At 43.9% G+C, this 22,459-nt stretch overlaps 2 protein-coding genes across 4 annotated transcripts in view; both read right to left on the bottom strand.

The window, feature by feature from the left end:
• Positions 1-825: 825 nt before the first annotated feature.
• On the bottom strand, positions 826-8,804 carry C27H1orf115 (chromosome 27 C1orf115 homolog). The gene is made up of 2 exons (XM_033099801.1): positions 8,445-8,804; positions 826-3,355 (listed from the first exon to the last, which is right to left on the bottom strand). Exons 1-2 carry the CDS (start codon positions 8,733-8,735, stop codon positions 3,236-3,238), a joined length of 411 nt encoding a protein of 136 aa, XP_032955692.1. The 5' UTR covers positions 8,736-8,804; the 3' UTR covers positions 826-3,235.
• An 11,880-nt stretch (positions 8,805-20,684) lies between these two features.
• Positions 20,685-22,459, bottom strand: part of MARK1 (microtubule affinity regulating kinase 1) — an 86,352-nt gene continuing 84,577 nt past the window's right edge. The window contains exon 17 of one of the 3 annotated variants that reach the window (XM_033099739.1): positions 20,685-21,764. In XM_033099739.1, coding sequence (XP_032955630.1) covers positions 21,410-21,764 — 355 coding nt within the window. In that variant the 3' untranslated portion in view covers positions 20,685-21,409. The remainder of the gene's footprint in view (positions 21,765-22,459) is intronic. The other 2 variants (XM_033099740.1, XM_033099738.1) reach the window with 2 other exon arrangements.

Below are 22,459 nucleotides of genomic sequence, written 5' to 3'. Positions count from 1 at the left end.
CCATTTTAAATGAAAAAAGCGAGTCTGGAAGTGGTCCACTTTGGAGTGAAAGAGCCAGTGACAGGAAGGGTGATCTCTGAGGTCTACACCTGCTGGCACTTTCGCCCTGATATTTATGTCAGCCTTGAACCAGACGCATGTGTTTAGAGCTTTGTCAACGGGTTATGTGAGAAGGCTCACCTGGGAAACACCTTTAAAGAAAGCAAAGGCAGTCCTGGAGGTGTTCAATTCTGAGCATGATTTGTGTCTCTAGATGCAGCTGCAGGGTGGAGGGCACCGAGCACCCCAGAGGCAGAGACCTTTCCCACCACTGCTGTGAGGACTGAGTGGGCACGGGACCCATGCCCAGCACAGGGCTGGCAGTGGGCAGGCCAGACCTCAGGCTAGAGCCCACCTTGGAGCCCACTGGCAGGTGCACCTGGCAGGTTCAGCAGCCCCTAAAGGGGTTCTCAGCTCAGGGAGAGAAACAGCTGCTTCAGAATCTTCTAACCTACTTGTGGAAAATCTCTAAACCCAAATCGGAGGTTCTGGAAATTTTCATTTTTAACAACTGCGTGAGCTGAAGCTCCTGCACAGGGAAGCCTGCTTTGCTGGACTTGTGGAGAACGGCCCCACCTTTACCAGCCAAGCAGAGTTCCAGGTGAGTCGGGGCCTCTCTCCCCACTCCTGGGCCTCAGAGAATCACTGGGCTTCTCCACTTCTCCCCCGACGGGCCGTCACCTGCTGTAGGAAGTCCACAGCTTTGGCTGGCATCTCTCGGGCAAGGCTAGAAAGTGAGGGAACCAAAAAAAATATCTTCCTACGCAGAAAATTAAACCAATTGGAGTTTTATTTACACAAGAGGGCAAGAAAAGGATACAAAAGAAGCCTCAACGTCAAGCGTGTAAAGAAAAACCTCCAAAATTTAATTCTCAATAGGGTGTGGACCCTGATATTAAAAAAAAAAAAAAAAAAATGAAGAGAAACAAGAGGCAAGAACATTATCTGCAATACAGGTGCCCCGTTGTGGAGTCAGTGACTACTCAGGCTGAGCGACATTCTGTCCCATGAATCTGGCTTCCAGGACAATCCCTGTGAGGTTTCGACTTTTCAAATTCCTGGGTTAATTCTTCACTAGACTTCAGATGTACTTCAAGTACATGCAGGGCCAAATGTCCTTGACCTGAGGGTATCTCCAATTTGGGGGGCAGGGAGGGAAGGTTTTCCTCTCACAGGCCTCAGTCACTCTTGTCCCTTCCTGGGCTCACATTTCCATTTCCCCAGAGACTCAGTGGGCATCTCTGGGGCTGGTCAGCATTCCCTGGCCCCCGGGGGAGGGGTGTCCTCCAAGCCCACCGCGGGCTCCCTCCTTTCGGCTTCCTTTCTATGACCGGTAGGCAGAGCAGACCTGACTTTCCCACGAAACTGTGCTTGGCTTTTTCTCCAACTCACATCTCTTCTCTTTCCGAATCCCAGGGTGGACAGGCGAGCTATAATTATCTTACATGTGTGAAAATGTGCCATTATCCGCATTCATCATTTGAGCGAAAACGAGGACATGTGTTTTCTCTTTTCCTCACAAATATTAATGATGCAGGAATTGGATCCGAGTTCGTCTCCACGTGAGCCTGCAGAATGGGAAGCCGAGTCTCGCTTCGTGGCTGCAGCTTCTTCCTCAGCCCATTCCTTTTTCTGTCTGTTCATCTGTCTTCTCACTTCTGCACATCCCAGGGCCATCTGGTTGGGCTTGATCGGTGAAGCATGACCACAAGGCCTCCTCTCCATGGCCTGAGAAAACTTCTAAGGGCAACAGGTCGGTGTTGCCACTGACGCTGATCAGCGGTAACTGTTTTGGACTTCTGGATATTCTGGAAACAGAGTCAGAATAGTGGCCAATCATGGGGGCATGGCAAGGGAGACCCCTCGTTCTTTCACCTCCCTGTCCAATGATCCAGTGGAAAGTCCATGGGTCATCCTGGGGGAGAGTCAGGACCACGCCCACCCTAACCTTTGGATTCAAGTGAGATGAGGTCAAAACGGGCAGCACAAAAGTGGAGAGGATGCCACAAAGTCAGCCCGTGTGAGGTCATGGGCCTCGGGTTTTCAAGCACCAGCCATGGCACCTCTGGCCACCCAGCTTCCCCAAGTCCCTCCTAGAGCTGGCGGCCTGGCCACCTCAGATTTCCCAATGCTGAGAACCCAGAACTAGATCCTGCGCTTCCACCTGTCTCGTCCAATGTCCTTTTGTCTTGTTTCCAATTCCTTTGCACCTGTTTCCTACGTACTGGTTCCTTCTCTAAATCATACACCATCATTTCCAGATACAGTGTCTCCCTCTCTCCCAAGCCTTCGTCGGCATGGCGTAGAGATGTTGAGCAGGTGTTGCTGGCACCTGAGTCAGGAGGCCCAGGACACCAGTCAGTCACGTATGTGGGTGAGTCTGGCCAGCCGCTAACATGTGGCTGGGTCGGACTGAGCCCACGAACCGTCAGGAGCACTCCCTTACTCGACCTTCCCCACCCACCCAGGCTGCGCCTGAATTTGCCATTCCTTTTCACATTCATGTCACAGAAGGGTGACGGTGACAAGCTTTCATCTACTTTAAACAGTCACGACACACTGTGAACACAGTTTCAAAGTGTCACAGCCTTCAAAGAGACTTTTCTTCCTTCCTTCTTCTCAAGCCTGTAATTAAACTGCTGGTGACAAAGGGGTGGAGGAAAGAAGGAGACGGGGGACATGATTTCAGAAAGCAGGCCACTCCTTTGGTGCCTTTAGAACCTAAGTCGCCAAGGGCTGTGAGTGCCTGAAGGTCATAGGTCGTGGAAAGGTCGTGGCCTATGACCTTTCCAGAAGAATGTAGCAAATTATCTCACTCCAGTATTTTTCCACCTTACCACCGCCGCCCCCTTAATCCCCACTCTACTTGCAACCCAGAGTGCTTACATCTGTCAAGGGTTTGCTTCCACGCCAGTCCCCTGTCACCTAGCAAAGGAACTCAAACCCCAAACCTAATACCAGCTAATTCTCTGTGGGATTGTCCATAGGAGCCAGCGCATCCAAGAGATGGGAGGAGCTCAGCAGGTGGGCAGGGGTGTCCCATTCACGACGCTCATCCAGTTCAACAAAGAAAGGCCTTTTTTTTTTTTTTCTTCCAAGTATTTTGTGGGTTCAAGTCTAAGATGCTTCTGGATTTGCATGGCTCCAGCAGTGGAGGCTTCCATTCTTCTGGAGGGATCCGCCTCAGCAGCTCCCACTAGCGGACAAATGACACCACGCTGGTGGCCACTCCGAAAGGGGCGGAGTAAGCCGCGGCGAAACCCTGCAGGCCCAGGACCATGTAGCGGCATCCTTTGGTGATGACTTTCCCAACGTTCTATTTTTAGGAAGAGAAGAGAAGAGCAGAGGGTCAGGTTAAGCAGCTTTGTAATTCCTCATGCACAAGGGTGACCTACATAAAGAATCACTGTGCCTCATTTTCCCAGGGCAAATGAGCAAGTACCAGGTTTGTCTCAAGCCCACCCCTGGCCCAAGAACACGTGGGGGCTCAGAACAGATGTCACCACCTTGCAAAGGCCTTTCCAGCACTGCATATTTCCAGACAATTCTGAGGTCTTGGAGACAGCAGTGAGGCTGCTAGCAAAGCCTGCCTGGACCTCCCTCTACGTCCAGGGTATATTCCCATCTGACCCACACCTGATTCGGGGGCCACTGCCCTGTGGACTTCTCAAGGCGACATTAGGGTGCATGCCTGTGTGTGTGTGTGTGTGTGTGTGAGTGTGTGTGTCTGTGTGTGTGTGTGTGTGTGTGTGAGTGTGTGTGTCTGTGTGTGTGTGAGTGTGTGTGTGTGTGTGTGTGTGTGTGTCTGTGTGTGTGTGTGTGTAGGGGGGGAGTGATGTTGCTAGGAGCTACATCTCTATGAAAGGGTAATAAGAGTCAGTAGGAGGGGGCTGGCCCAGTGGCTCAGGCGGTTGGAGCTCCATGCTCCTAACTCCAAAGGCTGCCGGTTCGATTCCCACATGGGCCAGTGGGCTCTCAACCACAAGGTTGCGGGTTCAACTCCTGCAAGGGATGGTGGGCTGCGCCCCCTGCAACTAGCAACGGCAACGGCAACGGCAACTGGACCTGGAGCTGAGCTGCGCCCTCCACAACTAAGACTGAAAGGACAACAACTTGAAGCTGAATGGCACCCTCCACAACTAAGATTGAAAGGACAACTTGACTTGGAAATAAGTCCTGAAAGTACAGACTGTTCCCCAATAAAGTCCTGTTCCCCTTCCCGACAAAAAAATCTTTAAAAACAAAAAAAAGAGTCAGTGGGAGAATTTGAGGAACCTGTTTGAAACAACAAACAACAAAAGCATCCCACAACAAAAGTGTCCCTCTGGCAGCACATCTAACACTCAAAAGCATCCCTCATAAACGATGCCACCAGAATCATTGATGGCCTGCGTTAGACTTGACGTTTTGAGTACCTGCACTTCCATTATCCTCAGCCTGGTATTCAAAAAAAGGAATAAAAAGAAAAAAAAAAAAACTGCTGGTATTAAAAAAAAAAAAAACAAAACCTGCTTGTCACTTCATCTTTGCAATTTAGGGAAAAAAAACTACTGAAATAGCTCATTAGTGGGAACACTGTCAAAGCACAGATTTGAGAATACGTGAGGCAAAGAAATGTGAAATATCTATCAACGGCCATTTCAGCATCATTCGAGGGAGGAGATTTGCATCAGCCCATGCTACAGATGAGGAAACTGAAGCAGAGGGAGGTGAGCATAGCCCGAGGATGCACGCAGTAGGTGTCCAGGCAGTCTGGCTCCAACGCCCACGCCTCATGGCAAATCTTTTCTCCCTCTTGAGCTAAAGGTTATTCCACACCCTACGTTTCCCATCCCCAACCCTCTTCTAGCTGCCTGATTAACAAAATTTAATGACTTTCCACACCTCCCCCGGTGGCTCTCAGAGGTGCCTGGGAAAGGCACTTATTATTTTACGTTAAGTTTTGGGGTTAGTTTCCTCACCCCAACTCCTCCCTCTTCCCAACTGCTTCTGCACAGGCAGGGACCAGGTGACACTGTGGCCTCCAGCTCTGCTGCTCTCTAGCTGCGTAGCCTTGAACAAATAGCTTCACTTCTTTAAACTCCCATTTCCTTTGCTGCAAAATGGGGTCCCCAGTTGAGCGGATTCAGAGACAATGCACGTGACCTGTGCACAGAGCACTAGGCACCCTGCGGGAGCATAGCAAACTCATGTCGCTTCCCCTTCCCCGAGCCCAGAACTGCAACAACAATGAAGGTACTATATGAAGACTAGTATCATTCCTTTAAAATCAACTGGGGACACTGGACCAGCTCAGCACCGGGGTCGGGCCCAGGTTGGAGCCAGGGGGCTGCAGGGGAGTGTGATCAATCCTTTCCCATCTCACAAGGGCCACACATTTTTCTTTCCCGAGGAGTAGGATGGGACGTGGGTGAAGAATTTGGGCAGTTCACAGATGAATGGGAACTTTAATCACCTTCTCTTGAAGGAAAAGCCAGCCGTTCCTTCATATAGTCACGTGTCGCTTGATGGACAGGGACACGTCTGAGACACGCATCATGAGGGAATTTCATCACTGTGTGAGCATCACAGGGCTCGTTCACACCTATGTGGTCCAGCACACCTCGGCTGCACGGTCCAGCCTGCTGCTCCTGGGCTACAAGCCTGCACAGCGCGTGACTGTCCTGACTGCTGCAGGCAGCTGTCACCCAGTGGCAGGCATAGTACTTTCATACGTATGACAGGCAGCCCACTCCGGGTCCCTTCAGTGCTACAATGTTACGATGGCTGGGACCTCACTAGGGGACAGGAATTTTTCAGCTCCATTATAATCCCACAGGACCACTGTCGTATATGTGGTCCCCCGTTGACTGGATCATCATTACGGGGCAGAAGACTGTGATGTGGCACTGTTTCCAGGTCACTCGTTATTCACTGAGCCCAAGCAAGGTAAAGTTTCACCTGGTGACAAAAGCAGGGAACAAACCTCCCCACGTTTCTAGCTCAGCTGTGGCTGTTCTCCTGGATTTTCAGCAAAGGAGGGTCAGCTGACTCACCAACACGGTTGTTTCAGAAAAACTGGAAGCTGAAGCTGGCTTTTGTTTTGAAAGGCAGAAAGGGCACGGCCAACCGTCACACGACCGTGTTCTCTCCCCTGGCCTGCTGGGTCTACCGAACTAGTGTGTAACACGCTCGAGCTTTCACGTGTCCTCATCTCTGCTCGTGCTGTTCCCTCCGCCTTGGATGTCACCCCCTGTCTATCTGGTGAATTGTTTTTCTTTTTTCTTTAACTGAAGTACAATTCACCTGACATAAAACCTAATCATTTGAAAGTAAACAATTCCGTGGCACTGAGTACATTCACAGTATTGTGTGACCACCACGTCTATGAACTTCCAAAACATTTTCATCACCCCAAGGGACCCTCCGGACCCATTAGGCAGCTCTGCTCTCCATCCCTTTCCCTCCCCAGGCCTTGGCAACCACCAGTCTGTGCTCTGTCTCTCTGGGTTTACCCATTCTGGATATTTTATATAAATGAAATCATACATGCAGCATGTGACCTTCTTTTACTTAGCATCATGCTTTAGAGGTGTGTGTCAGAACTTCATTCCTTTGTATGGTTGAATAATATTCCACTGTATGTATAAATTTTGTTTACCAGTTGATCACTTGATACACATTTGAGTTGTTTCTACCTTTTGGCTACTATGAATAATGTTGCTATGAAAATGTATATATATACATGTACATATTACATGCACACATATATACATGTGTAAGTATACGTGTGTGTGTGTGTGTGTTTGAGTACCTCTTTTCAAGTCTTTTGGGTATATTGCCAGGAGAGGAATTGCTGAGCTATAGGGTAGTTCTATATTTAATTTTTTTGAGGACCTGCCCAATTGTTTGCAGCATCTGCTCCATTTTATATTTCCACCAAGAATGCACAAGAATTCCAATTTCTCCACATCCTTGCCAACACTTGTTATTTGGGAGTTTCTCTGTTTTCTTTTCTTTTTCTCGATAATAGCCATCCTCGTGGGTATGAAGAGCAGTACCTCAAACTTACCCTGTGAAACCTTAAGTTCTTCTGAGACCAGTTTTCATCTCACCATTGATTTGAAAACTTCCCTGTTTTCATGGTCTGGTCCCTGAGAATTCACTGCCAAGGTCTGAACCGTGCAGCCCCAGGGCGGTGCCCCAGCTATTCCAGGTCTCCCTGGGAGGCTGTGGACTTCTCTAGGGCAGGGCTGCATTGTATATCCACTTTGTATCTCTGGTGCTGAGGGCAATGCCTGGCACGTAGTGAGCACCCAGAAAGCCTCTGCAAGTGCCAGCCTCTGAGCTGAGAGCTCCACGTTATCAGCTCACCAGCTGAGGCAAATGATGGCTTCTTCATGCTCAGCGGGGACCAGGAAGAAGGATGATTAATCCTAGGATGACACAGCCTGAAAGTCCCAACTTTATAGTTTGTATTAATATATTTTATCTCTGCTTGCTTGTATACTGCTCCGAAAGCTGCTGATATACCTTTAATGAGGATGATAAACCTACGCTTCCCGGTATGGAGACCGGCTGGTTTCGGGTCTGATGAGGGCCACTGCAGGACACAGATAACTGGACAGTAAATCAGATGGGGCCCTCGGCCTTTGGCCAGGACACAAGGAGTTTTGGATTTCCCCCTGGGTGGCTGTGTTCAGCCCCAGGGAACAGGAGCAATGGCAGCTTTCAGTGTTTCCAGGTAGGGGCACCTGGGCTTTGCTCTCCAAGGAGGACACTGACGTTTTATCCCACATTCATGCCCCTATTCCCTCTCTATTTCTCCTCCCCTCACCCAGACCGGAGGCAAATGGTAGTGAGTTTACAGGTCCCAGAACACACAGATAGCTGTATATTTGTATAGTTGTTGAGTTTTCAGGCCCTGGAAATAATCTTGGGAATATTTGGGGGACTAACCCAAACAGTTCTCAGCTAGTGGGATATCCGGGAGAGACTGTTGCGGGAAAACAGATAAACTGGGCTGCAACTTTCTTCTTTCCAACTGGGTCACCTTCTACGAGTCACCTGACCACGCTCACGCTCAGTATTCCCATCTCTAAAGCCGGGACATTGACTTCTGTCCTGCCGATGACACAAGGGAGTGTAAGGCACACCTGGGATAAGGAACCACCTTGCTAAGTGACCCTTGGGACTGTTACAGGTGGAGCGGTGCCCGGCGACACCTCTGCTTTAGTTTCCATCGTTACTTGCAACTTACTTTTTCCTCACTTCCCAGGTCACAGAGGGAACAGTTTTGGGGGTTTTAATAATGAATGCTGGCGAGAAGCTGGGGGTGGGGGCCGAGGGGGGACGCAGGGGCAGCCCAGAGAAGCTGAGAACAGTCAGATGGTGGGAACCGGGCAGTGGGCGACCGGGGCCCCTACCTTGCCGTACTTCTTCAGTTTCTGCCGGTACCTCCTCTTGGGCTTTTCGTCCTGCGCCGGCTGCTCCAGCGGCTCGTAGCGCTCGGGCAGGACAGCCAGGTGCACCCGCCGCGCGCTCCGGGGCCCCGGGCGCTCCGCGCTCGCTGCGCTGTCGGTCACCGCGTCCCCCAGCTCCAGGTGCTCCAGGATGGCGGTCGTCTCCTCGTCCCCCTCCGCCCTCCCTCGCCCCCGGAGACCGCGGCGCGGGAGGCTGCTCGCCGCCTTGCTTCGGAGCCTGGCTCCCACCGTCATGATGCCGCGGCCCCTCCGGCGATGGTCGGAGTGAGAGTGTGAAGACACCAACCTTTGCTCCCCGCGCCGCGGCCGGGAGGGGCGGGGGCCTTGAGGTGTCAGCGCCCTCTGGCGGTGGGGCCCGGGATTGCGGCGGCTCCGCCGGGGCCTGGCCTCGGGGAGAGCGCTCAGCCCGCCCGCCCGCATCGCCCCCACCTGTGGGCCAGGGATACCCCGACAGGTCAGTGCATCCTGAACTTACAAACCACGTTCAACCGCACTTGCCACGAAAAAAATGAACCCCAAATAATGAGACTTCCTTTGTCCACGTGCAAACTGGCGGATGATGATGACGACGACGATGGTAATAAAGGTTATACTCCGTGCTGGTGGAGGTATGGCAAGATGATCGTGGTAATACAGGATTCATGGGATGCCAATTTATGACAAGCTTTTGGGAAGGCAATCAGAAAATATGTATGAAACTTCCTGAAAAATGGCCATACCTTTCTAGGTACCTCTCTTAAGGAAATACTCAGGCGAAGCATTGTGTCATTGGTGTTAGTCCTAGTCTGACGCCAGTGAAAAATGAAGCAAACCCAGGGGGATGGACCAGCCAAATTCTGGTGCAATCATAAGACGTCATACGATGTAATCATTAAAGTCACAATTTTCAAGAATATCATTCTGATAGATATGCATTCTGTGTATTGTGAATCTCAACCTGTTCAAGATGCCTTATTTTCTTAGGTGGGCAAATGTCTTTTATTTCTTGGAAACTTAGAGTTAAATATAAAATAATATGGGTTATTATTCCATTACTATTTTAATATTATTAAAATATGTAATACATTTAAGAATGATTTGGATATATTGCTGTAAATCGATATTTATAATTTAGCAGATTAAAATATTTTTTAAAAACTAGTTTTGTAATTCCAACTTAAAATGCATACATAATCAAGTGATTTAGACTTATAGGTTTAAATGGAAAGGAATATAAAACTAAGTTTAATTTACTATATTTACAAGAATTATACAGTCTTGCACATGGTTGAAGAATTTGAAAAGAAAATCAAATACATTACATTTGTAAAAGTCACTTAAAATGGGTAAGATAATTAAATTAAGTGAATGGTAAAAGTCCCTTACAGTGATTGTTAAATTCTGTTAGGTTTGTAAATAAAATAAAATAAAATAGACAAGTTGAATTTAAAAGGTTATGGGAAGGTAGATTTGTGGATTTATAACTTTACTAAAGTAACTATTAAGTTATACACTAAAGCAGATCTAAACAGTTCCTTTTCTTTGTACAAAACTGACTTCAGAGATACTCCCCTCCCAAGACTGCATATCAAACGGAGACAAAGGTAGAGTGTCCGTGGGATCTAAAATGCGTTTTGCCCAAAAGACTTTCCAAATGTCACAACAACATGTAGCTTGCTTGTTAAAGGCAAAACACTATAGCAACTGAAAATTGATCTCCAGATTAAGTCTGTATCACCAGCATGCAAAGACTCAAGATGTAATCAGAAACCATCTTCAGGTTTCTTACCATTGTCTTTAAAAGTTACCCAGTGTGGGAGTGCTTCCTACGCTCCTGGGTGAAAACTTGGGCAGTCCTCTAATTTTTCTGATTGCGCAGTGGTAATCAAAAGTTCCCAAGCTGCAAACACGGTCTCAATTTATGTAATTGTAAATTTTACAATGTCAAACTCCATATAATACTCAAAGCCTTGAAGTTGGTTTAAAGTTTAATCCTTGCTCCTTCTTCGGGCAGCACCTGATGTCGGTTGTGTGTCTGTAAGAGGGGGATTAAGGAAGCAATAAGTTTCTCTTCTGTTCTCCCCACCTGATGTGTCTCAGCTCCCAAGCTTGCAAACTGGTTTCTGGCCCTTCCAAACAGAGAAGAGGGCAGAAAAGTTCTCCCTTCACTGGGACCACCCAAGATGTTGGCTCCACCTCTGGACCTGGCAGGTGTTTGGATGGCACTTTCCTTGTTTCTTTAGAAGCCCCCACCGGAACATTCTATTCCACTGGCCACAGCCCAGCAGATGCCACTTCCCCCTGCCCCATTCCCTACTCCCTCCTCAATCCTTAGCAGTCCTGCTGGTCATTTTGGCTTTCCTATCCTGAGCCTGTGTGCCCTTCTAGATGGCCACATGGGACAGGATTCAGTATGGGGCATTCAGTGCTTCCAAATGACCGAAAGGGCTGCGAGAGCAGGCTGCACACCTGCTGGGCCACCTCCAGTGTAACTCCTAGAACAACCACAGAGCTGTTGCCTGTATTGCAGTCAGGAAGCTGGGGCACCAGGAAGACAGCACCAGGGTTGTTGGCTCCAAGGACACACCACCTTAGCTGCCATCTTCACAGTGAGTTCCACTTCCAGCCATGCCTGCTAGGTCTACGCTGGCAAAACACAGACATCTCCTGCCAGGCTCTTGATACTCACGAGATTGGAGACCAGATCCTGACATCTGGCACAGAAAACATCCAACACCCGCAGGGCCACGTTTCCTAGCAGAAGCAGCAAAAATAGCAAAAGCAGGGCTTTCACCCCACTCTGCCTTCCAAAACTCTAGGGAGTATGCTTGATTATAAGTTAACTTGCTGAATTCCCTCCAGTACCCAAGGGACTGTTTTCACCTCCTAGCCTCTGCACACAGGAAAAAGAGTGGGAAGGATGCTGAGCACTTAGCAAACAGGTTCCTTATTGCTAAGAATTAGGAACTTGTCCTCCAAAGGAGCCAAAGCATTGGAGAGCTAAGACTCATGAAAATATACCATCAGTTACGCAGTAAAACAATGCTTAGAGATCTCAGCCTTAAAAACAGTCGCTTATTTGGAATAACTTGCACAGAAAGTGTTACATATATTTAACTGAAAACAAAGTTTCCATTTGTAGGCATATGAAGATTTTACCTTTTAATCTTATTGTAATTATTACCCTGTAATAAATGTGTGAATTTGGAAAAACAGAAAGAAACGGGGGGGGGGGGGGGACCTGCACGGTCCTGAAGTTTTATGAATTAAAGTTGTTTAAAACTCTTAGTTTATTTTTATAGGAAAGGCTTGGGCTCAAGAAGAAATACCTTTGGAGCTGATAAGAACTGGTTATAAACAACAGGCTTAATTTTTTTTTTCAAGGGCTGCAATTTAAAGTGACGGGGGAGCAGTTTTGAAGCCCATCTGAGTCCTAGCTTTTGAATAGCCCCAAAAGGGAGGATGGTCAACCCCTAGCTCCTCTCAGGTTAAAACATTTATTTTTAAAAGAGTATTTTTAATTTGGGGCCTTCTATATTAACTATCTTTCAATTCAAAAGGGGATAAAAAAATAGATGACTTAATAGAATGGAGAAATTTAACATTTGCATTGAAGTTGCTGAGTATTTTCTTTAAAACTCTATCATGGTAATCCCATTCCTGCAGATCCCATTGAATGCACGCTTGGGCATTTCAGACACAGCACATTTTTATTTCAGTGAAGAGGTTGGCTTTCAGTACCAGAGATGGAGGGAAGACTTGAGGTAACTACAGAGTGAACATGAGATGACAGTTAGAAGATGTTACAACTAACATTTACTACAAGTGTGAAACAAGGGTCTTCCATAAATTGTTTCACCTGAAATCTGAAGAACTTTTTGAAATTCTGTGTTCTCTTTCACAGAGACAGCAAGCTGCTTCCTGTCTTCAGGCTGCTGTGAGGACCTGAGTACTGTGAGGCCACCCGAGGGAGCAGGACAGGGGCGGCTGGGCCACCCCTCTGATTAGATTGGGCTCCCCTCTGGCCAGCCAAGCCTCAAACTTCTGGGAGGCCACGTCAGGGGGCCAAAGTCTTCGATCTTGTCAGTGTTTGGTCTGGGAAGGGATTGGAGCAGTGTCAGCATTTCGGTTCACCTTTGGCACCAACCGCTGGGCGAACGAATGCTCCAGAAAGCTTCCCAGTACCCCTCCTCGGCCCTTTCTCAGCACAATTCTGGGCGTGAGGCAGCAATCGCCGGGCTACGTGATTTGTTAATTTTTAAATTCGGGGCTCTTCCAGATTCCAGGACAGCCGGCCAGCCCACACTAGAAACTAAAAGCTTGGCTGTTGGTCCTAGCCCCTCCCCCAAGTGGCCTTACTGTGCCACGCAAGGCCCCTCCTCTGCCCGCCCACCCAGCTCAGTGACTTGTCCAGAAATGCAAGTTGCTCTGCCTGGCTGCCCATCCCTGACAGAGGCACGTCCCTCTCTGGAATTCCCTCTATCACCAGGGCTTCCCTGCGGTCACCACTCCTGGATAGCACCACGGGATGGTTTTGGTTTGTGCACGCCCCGTCACGTACGACAGGATTTAGTATGTATGGGGACTTCAGAGCGACCCAACGTGCTATGGCCAGATCCAGAATCCTCTGAATCATTCTGTATCAGAAGCAGAGCCAGAGTCTCCTGTGGTGGAAGCGTTAAAGCTCCAGGATACCTAACATTTAAAAGAATTAACAGTATAACGAATTATGTCATATTTGGTTACATTTATTCAAAAGCCACTGAAGACTTGCAAAATGACTGAGCTATTTGCATTTAATACCAAGAACATAAAAAAGAATATGTGTACAGAAATAAGGTGAGAATTATGGCCTTATAAGTTAAAAGAATTTTTCTGACAAAACCTAAAAAATCTGCATTGGTATAAATCCTTCCTTGCCAACAGTATTTCATTTTAATACATATATGTGTATATATGCATATTCTAATACATAGACTATGTATACATATGTAGAATACATATAGAATACATATAGAATATCTATACATATATACGTATATGTGTGTGTGTGTAAATCTCACACATGTAACAATGCTATGAATCATTGTAGGTGAGCCAGACAGTGACCAAATGAAAGGTTCAGTACTTTGAAGATTGAACCGTTGCAGTATCTCTATTTACCTTCATGAAGAGAACTAGCAAAGCTGACTTAACCTTTGGCCAGGGACTGAATACAGCTGCAAAGCAGAAAGTAGAAGTTAAAATCCTAAACACTCAAAATGGTCAAATGCTGACCCCTTTCAAACTGAAAATGAACAGAAACATTTGGACAAAATCTCCAAAACCCACAGAGTGAGAAATTATTTCAGAGTTTTCTAGAGCCAAGTAATTTTCTGCTCTGTCCTAGGTGCACTCTAAGGACAAAAGCATGTACAAATAAAAATTTGAATTTCATTTGCTTCATAATTAGTGTTAGTATACTGGTGTCGCTATTTTGAATCTACTTCTTTTACTGGCAAGTAAAATAAATAAGCTATTATGGTAGCTTTGTTATAAATTAAGAGCTTCAGAGTGACAGTTATATGAATTATTTATTACAAAAAGAGGTATAATTATAGTTTGAATACAGGATTAAGAATTTAAATATTGGGGTTGTGAAGTCATCTTAGGACTACACTGAAAATGGCTATGAAGTTATTATATAAGTGTGTGTGTATATATGTATGTATTGTTCCATCTCTGTCCACTGAAATGGCCAACAAGTCACATTACCCCAGTAGCACCAAGTCAGATAAGCACCCTTAGTGTTCACAGTTTAGTCTCTAATATCAATTTCCCCTGAAAGGAATTGGGGCTTAGAATATAAGCTGGGCCTGGGATGTCGTTACCAGAAAGCAAAGACACTTTTAAACATTTATGTATTTTTGGCAAAAGGCTATATGGGCCCGTTAAAGGATTCCTTTGGCTAAATTGTGACATTTTGATCACCAAAAAATAACTAAGGACCACAAATAATGGAAACAAATTAAGTCAATGAAAAGCCATTGATTCATCACAGTATTCTAAGAGGAAAAAAAACATATGCTATGAAAAGAATATGCCTATGAAAGGCTCTATTATTTTTAATATCATTTTAATATCTATTTCTCGGCCCTGTTAGATTTACACAATATGAAAAGAATGCAGGATTCCACCAAGTTCCAGAAACTTTAGGAAAGTATTACATTTGGCTATGAGGGATCCAATGGAATGGAATTAGGTGCCTTTGTAGCCAGATGGAAAGACATTTATACAACCCAAGAGAATCAAAAAATCGCAAAATCCAACTTAAGTAGTGAAGGACATGAGCCTCAAATTCGCGACTGGGGAGAAGAAATAAGACATGCTACTTGTTACATCTAGGGGATGTGTGGGCCAGAGACCAAGCACTTTGTGTGGGGGAGGGAAGGGCACTTGGGTGTGTGTTGTGTAGACAGGTTTGTAGGTTCCAATCTTTGTGGGTGGTAGCCTGGGAGCATTGCATCCTGCACAGGGTTTTTCTCTGACCTCTAGTGGTTCTGTATGGTAATAACTGGAACTAACAACAATTTCAATGTGTCAAAAGTTTAAAAGAAATGGTGTGGCCTTTCTGTGCTTTTGGCTGGAATTCTAACCATTTAATCTGGTAGCAGGATTGTCTCACATGGACCAGAATCTATCATTGATGAAGGCATTATGATTTAAAGGCAGCTCGACAGACCTAAGTTCTAAAATTGAGGCCACAAAGAGAAAGGTAAAAGGGATTGTTTTTGATGACTACATATCATGGAAAATACTAGCTGCTGGGGTTCCAGAACCTTCCTGGGCCAGACTTTGGATCAAATCACTTACATCTTTGAATCCAGTTTCCTCAGTAAAGAAATGAGGGTGTGAATGAAATATGGTTTCTCAGGCCACATCTGTTCTGATTTTCTGAAAAGACAAAGTGTAGAATAAAGATGTGAACCGATTTCTGTCTGGATTCATTTCTTCCCATACTTAGGTAACAAACAGGGTTACACTTTTAAAAGAAAGAAAACATTACTGTTCATGTTTGAGAACCCGTTTTGTACTTAACCTCTGAAACAAAGGGCTTGCATCATCGCACCCTTTCTAGCCCTTTTACAAACAGCTGAGGGGAAAAAACCAAATGTCTGCTGTATGCCTATTTTGCGGCCATTTAATGTTCAAATAATAATAATAATAATAATAATAATAATAATAATGCATTTTTCATTTGATGGGAAGAAGGGCTGCAAGAAAGCAGTAGCGAAAATGAAAAGGGGAACTGTCTTTTTAAAGCAAGAACTGAGGTGACATTGATGCTGGAGACACCAAAATGCCATCAGGAAAGAAATCTCCAGCTTCACGCTTCCTAGTAGTACTTGTCATGTATTCTTTCCCCAAATGAGTTCACTCTAAATGGAGAGAAACAGGAGACAGTGAGATTCAAAGTCACCCAAAAGCACACAAATTTGGAATCACCCATCTCGAAAGGAGAACAGCGGACTAAATGAAGCCATAGGTACTGAATTTGATATGCTGATTCTAGAAAACAATAGTGATTCTGAAGAATGTATGTCTACCTGGGGGAGGGCATGACTCCTGAGAGCTGGGGTTCCTTCTGCCTTTGCTGTTTTGTTTTTTTTCTTTTAAACTGCGGTAAAGTATAACATAAAATTAACCATCTTAACCATTTATAAGTGTACAGTTCAGTGCTGTTGAGTATATTCACACTATTGTCCAACCCATCTCCAGAATTTATTTCATCTTATAAAACTGAAACTCTGTACCCATGAAACAACTCTCCATTTCCTTTGCCTTCAGCCCCTGGCAGCCACCATTCTACTTTCTGTCTCTATGAAACTGGCTGCTACGTAGCTACTCATACAGCCCTTTTCTTTTCGTGACTGGCTGGCTGCATTTGGCATAATATCCTTCAAGGTTCATCCACATTGTAGTATGTTAGAATTTCTTTCCTCTTGAAGGCTGAATATTGTTCCATTATTTATCCATTCCATTTTATTTATCCATTCATCTGCCAATGGACACTTGGGTTGCTTCCAACTTTGGGCTCTTGTAAATAATGCTGCAGTGAACATGTGTGTGCGAATATCCATTTGAGTCCATTTTCAGTTATTTTGCGTATATACCTAGGAGTGGGATTGCTGGATCATATGGTAATTCTACTTTTTTCTTTTTTTTTTAAAGCTTTTTGAGGTATAATTGACAAAATTGTAACATTTTAAGTGTACATGAATTGATATATGTATAAGGATTCGCTCCATCAAGTTAACACATCCTTACCTCACATACATTTTTTTTGATGAGAATACTTAAGATCTACTCACTTAGCAAATTTCAATTATATAACACAGTATCGTCAATTATAGTCACCATGCTATACATTAGATCCTCAGATGTTATTCATCTTATAAATCAAAGTTTGTACCGTTTTATCAACGGCTCCCCATTTTCCCACCTCCCAGGTCCTGGCCACCACCATTCCACTCTGTTTCTATGAGTTTGGTTTTTTTTGTTTGTTTGTTTGTTTTTTCAGATTTCACATATAAGTGGTAATATGCAGCATTTGTCTTTCTCTGTCTGGCTGATTTCACTTAGCATCATGCTCTCCAGATTCATTTATATTGTCACAAATAGCAGGATGTCTTTTAATGCTGAGTAATATTCCATTGTATATGTAAATACCACATTGTCTTCATTCATTGATTCCTAGTTGTACACTTGTTTCCATATCTTGGCTGTTGTGAATAATGCTGCAGTGAACGTAGGAACGCAGCAGGTCTCTGTTCAAAATAGCGATTTCATTTCCTTTGGAAATAGAACCAGAAGTGGGATTGCTGGGTCATAAGGTAGTTTGATTTTTAATTTGGTCCTGAGGAATCTCCACACTGTTTTCCATAGGGGCTGCACCAATTTACATTCCCAACAATAGGGCGCAAGGCTTTCCTTTCTCCAAATCCTCACCAGCATTTGTTCTCTCTCATCTTCTTGGTGATAGGTCATTGTGACAGATGTGAGGTGGTATCTCATTGGGGTTTTGATGTGCATTTCCCTGATTAGTGATGTTGAGTGCCTGTTCATGTACCTGTTGTCCACCTGTATGTCGTCTTTGGAAAAAATGTCTATTCAAGTCCTTAGCTCATTTTTAAATTGCGTTATTTTATTTGCTATTGATTTGCATGAGTTTCTTGGATATTTTGGATATTAACCTCTTACATATGGCTTGCAATATTTGCTCCCATCTGTAGGTTGCCATTTCATATTGTTGATGGTTTCCTTTGCTGTGCAGAAAGTTTTCACTTTGATGTATTTATTTTGGCTTTTGTTTCCTTTGCTTTTGGTGTCAAATCCAAGGTCATTGCCAAGACCAACGTTCAGGAACTTACCTCTAACGTTTTCTTCAGATGTTTTACAGTTGCAGGTCTTATGTTCAAGTCTTTAACCCATTCTGAGTTGATTTTCTGTATGGTGTAAGATACAGGTCTAGTCCCATGCTTTTGCATGTGGATATAGTTTTCACACCACCGTTTACTGAAGAGAGTATCCTTTCTCCATTGGGTTCTTGTCAAAAATTAATTGACCATATATGCATGGGATTATTACTGGGCTCCATATTCTGTTTCATTGATCTACATATCTGTTTTTATTCCAGTATCATACTGTTTTGATTACTACAGCTTTGTAATATAGCTTGAAGTCAGAAAGCATGTTGCCTCTAGCCCTGTTCTTTTTTCTGAAGATTGCTTCAGTTATTCAGGTCTTTTGTGGTTCCATACTAAGTTCAAGATTGTTCTATTAATGTGCAAATTGCCAATGGAATTTTAAGAGGGATTGCATTCAATCTGTAGTATGGATAGTTTAGTTGGGTAGTATGGATAGTTTAACGATATGAATTCTTCCAATCCACGAGCATAGAATCCCTTTCCATTTATTTGTGCGTCCTAATTGCTCCCCTCTAACCACAGATGAAGTCTGAGCTCGGGCTGCCAATCAGTGCTTTACATAATCTGCTCTTCATTAACCTGTGTGAACCCTGGCATCCCCTAAAACAAGTGGTTCATTTCCAACACGTATCTTACAACCATGACGACTTCAAGCCTTTCTCACGTATTCCCTCCCTCTACAGGGTCTTTTCCATTCTGTCTCTTAAACTTTAGCCACCCTTCAAATCCCTCAGAACGCCTTCCTTTCTCATGCTCATACAGAACTAACCCTTCTCTGAAACCCTATACCACTTACCTGTCGTCTGTGCTTGCTTGAACACATTCATCCCTTCCTATTTGGATGTGTTTTTTGTTATTGTGTTTATGCTTTGTCTTCCCAAATCTTGGAGAAGGAACCACCTTTGACAACCCTGTATATGTCTTAAGCTGCAGTAGGCATCTCAACAGGTATTTTAAAAATGAAGTTCATCTGGATTTAAAAAAGACCATCTAGATTAATTTACATATGCTGATGGAATCACTTATTTACAGTAAGTTGGTGTCTCACTCATCACAAATTTTTTGTTGCCCACATTGTAAAATGGCACTGTTGGTGAAAATCACTTCAGAATAAAGCCTTTTGGACTTTAAATCAAATTCTACCTTAGAGAATATTACAGGGCCAAGGTTCTGGAATATATTTCATATTATTTATCAAATTGTAATTTCTCATTATTAGTACTGTGCCCCAGTCTCGACATGGTAATTAATTTAACATTACGCATGTCTTATCAAATAATATTTAAACAGAAACCAAGGAAATCTGATCTCATATAGCCAATGAACATAAACTGGTATTTATTTATGCAAATATTGTAAAATTCCTTTAAATCTTCAAGTATTATGTTTTTATGAATATATAAAATGGGAAATCTAAAGTGACTATCAAGATTTCATTTGTAGTTCATAAAAACTATTGAAGTAAAATTCCTTGCCACAAACACAGAAGAGTAGATCAGAGTGAGACAATGTAAAAAAAAAATTCAGTTTCTACCTTGGAAAAGACGTGATGTCTGTTTTCTTTAAAAAGTATTTCAATAGTAGGAATTTCTATAAAAAGATTAAGTCTTTCTTGTCATAATGACATCTTGAAAGCCTACATGGCTTCATCCCCTGCCATCTATATTTAGGACACATGAAATAAACTCCCCGTACAGAATACTTTTGTTCTAGAAAACAGGTAATGCACATTCGGATAAAGAGCAAAAGACAAGTGCTTTATTATGAGAACTGTTCAAGTAAAATTTCCGTGTGCACCAGTGAAAGTGAAACGATTTGCATCAATTTTCTTTGAATGAACACTAGGTTAAAAAGGGGCTACACAGCTGTTGTTTTCACCCCCAACACCACCCTTTGCTAAGGCAAACATACACTTCATTTTAGAACAGAATTGGTACAGAAGGAAGCTACATGACAGTACAGCACAGAATGGAAAAGTCCTCCTAGCCTGGAAGCCATTATGGAATGGCATCCCCTACACTTCGAGCGTTCTAATGTAGGTGGGAATTACAGTGTTTATCACAGCTTTATTTTTCTTTAAACTGAGAAAATTTGAATATACTTTCTGTTTCTCAGGAGTGTGCAGATGGGGCCCATATGTAAATAGTACAGTAATTACAACATTAAATAACATTGCACAGTCAACCTCCAAGGCTAATTCAGTATAAAATAACAAGTATTAAAGTGTACCTTTACTAGTGGTTTTACATCGCCTATGTCACTAGTCATGAAAGGAAAGTAGGCAAATGCCCAGTTTTACAAAGCCGCACATTGTAGGCATAACAATGTGGAATAAATACAAGAAATCTGGCAAAATAGTAGAAACAAACAGGTTACATGGGAACAAACCGAACAACCACGTAAGCATAAATCAATAATATACTGATATAAACAGGATGTTTTGCTCAAAAGTCTCCTAAGTACTTACAGATATTACTGGGTTGGGTTTGGGGAAGTGGAGGGGAAGAGAGCAAGGCAGACGTCCCCAGTGCCAGTTAATTCCTGAGGTGGCATTACTTCTTAACTGACGCATTGATCAACACTGGAAAGATGACTTTGTGCTAGGTGACACTCCGGATATTCTTATATTCCCGCAATGACACTGGGATTCGGAAGCCAGCAAACCTAAGTGACAGTTTACATTATAACAGCCGGACAAAGTATTGATTCTTTTTAATTGTGCTGCTACAAGTAGCAGAAAGAAATTTGGTGTAGGTTTTACTTTCCCCCAGGATTTCTTAGGAAGCTCAAGGCAAAGCTATTATTTATTTTCCTGGACTTTATTTTAAAAACTCTAAGTGCCAACACTGTAAACATTGTGTATCTTCTCAACTAAACCTTCTCTGGTAACCAGGGTAAGAGCAAAGATAAGCAGGTAAAATTCTGTGTATAATAAAGCTGATCTATGGATCAGCTTCTGCTTTAAATTTAAATATGACTTTCAAATAACTTGTAAAAGTCCATGCTACGATCATAAAGACTATTTCTGTGCACTTTTAATTCTGGACACAGTTTTCAAAATTGCAGGATGGAGGTAAGAACTTAAAAAACCCACCAGAACGTAAATAACAGGGAAGAATATTTTCAACTCAAAGACTCAAACGTACATTTATGTGCAGAAATCTAGACAACTATACAAGTTTTTGAGCAATCATCTGTTTTATTATACAACTCGGAAATGAACAGAAATACACAATATACTTACCTGTACATGTGAACCTACTTTTTTAGCTACAGATATTTATTATAGTTCACACTGACTTTAATTTTACAGTTCATAACTATGTATAACCTTATTGCATTAAGGGCAAATTCTACATGGGGAGATTCACAGGCCAATCACATTAGGCATTACCAGTACATTCAAAAACTGTACCCCATACTATGGTTATATCTTCCCTGATCCTGTAAATTTGAGTTTCTTTACAGTTTAAGCTCATTTGCTATTTTAGATGCAATGTTCTTAAAGGCAATAGACGTTCCAGATATTCGCTTGAAGCGGACCCCATTGAGTGACAGCCGCGGCAACTTGCAGACTTCCATCTCCCACTGCACCAGGCTGTCCTGTCTGGCATCTCCGTGGACACAGAAAAGCAAAAACCTCTCTTTCTGTTCATAATCACAGTTATTCGCATCTAATACTTTCCGGATTTCTCTCATCATGTCATTGGGGTCCATGGAACTAGTGGTCTTCATACTCCAGGTGAACCGCAGAGAACGGGGTTTGGAGTCTCTACTCTCTTCCTTATCTCTTTCTTTTGGTTCCCCGGATGTACTTCTGAAAGAAGAGGGCAAAGGGAAAGAATGGAAACAAAAATTCCACTCAGCTAGGAAATCAAGACACACATAAAATCTAAGTGCTTCATAAAACTACATAATCTGCAGACTACCTGCAGGTTAGATACAAAGATTTATGCCATTTGCTGTTACAAAAACAGACCCCAGGTGGCCATCTGTTTTGACTATTAATATCTTGAATCTAAAACAGTCTATTTTCTTAAATATATTTGTTTGTGGGAAACAAGTTTGCAGCTGGAAGTGAAGAACTTAGTACTTTTTCAGTTCCTTCCGGATTTTTCTGTTTAAGCTTGCAAAAGCAGATTCTCGACTTTCTGTGCATTTGGACAAAAAAAGAAACCACTAGCATTCTGCTTGTAAATACACATTTTTGAAATACAAAGAAAATGCTACCTTCCTTGGGGTAGGAGACTGGGGACACGGATAGTAGTAATGGCTCCGCAGAGGGTTATTTACCCCTGATAGTCCTGAGTGAGTGTGTGGTACGGCAATGAGGGGAAAGTATCAGGCGACGCCACACACCCCCGTGCAGACACCGGGTCCTCTGACGGTGTCAGCGTCTTGCTGAAACGTCCTTAAATAGTCTACACTCCAACGCCTGCCCCCAACCCCGCAGCACCTATTACTGTCCCCTCACTCACTCCTCGAGACACACTGGCCTCCACACTATTCCTC

The sequence above is a fragment of the Rhinolophus ferrumequinum genome, chromosome 27 (assembly GCF_004115265.2).
Source record: "Rhinolophus ferrumequinum isolate MPI-CBG mRhiFer1 chromosome 27, mRhiFer1_v1.p, whole genome shotgun sequence".
NCBI lineage: Eukaryota > Metazoa > Chordata > Mammalia > Chiroptera > Rhinolophidae > Rhinolophus > Rhinolophus ferrumequinum.
Note: the sequence above shows the minus strand (reverse complement) of the source record. Positions and strands in the feature narration are given on the sequence as shown.

Bases quoted from the DNA above. Each gene is read 5' to 3' on its own strand.
- C27H1orf115 (XM_033099801.1), bottom strand. From the start codon at position 8,735: ATGACGGTGGGAGCCAGGCTCCGAAGCAAGGCGGCGAGCAGCCTCCCG. The intron at 3,356-8,444 runs GTAGGGGCCCCG...TCCTAAAAATAG, and splicing joins AACTGAAGAAGTACGGCAAG to AACGTTGGGAAAGTCATCAC.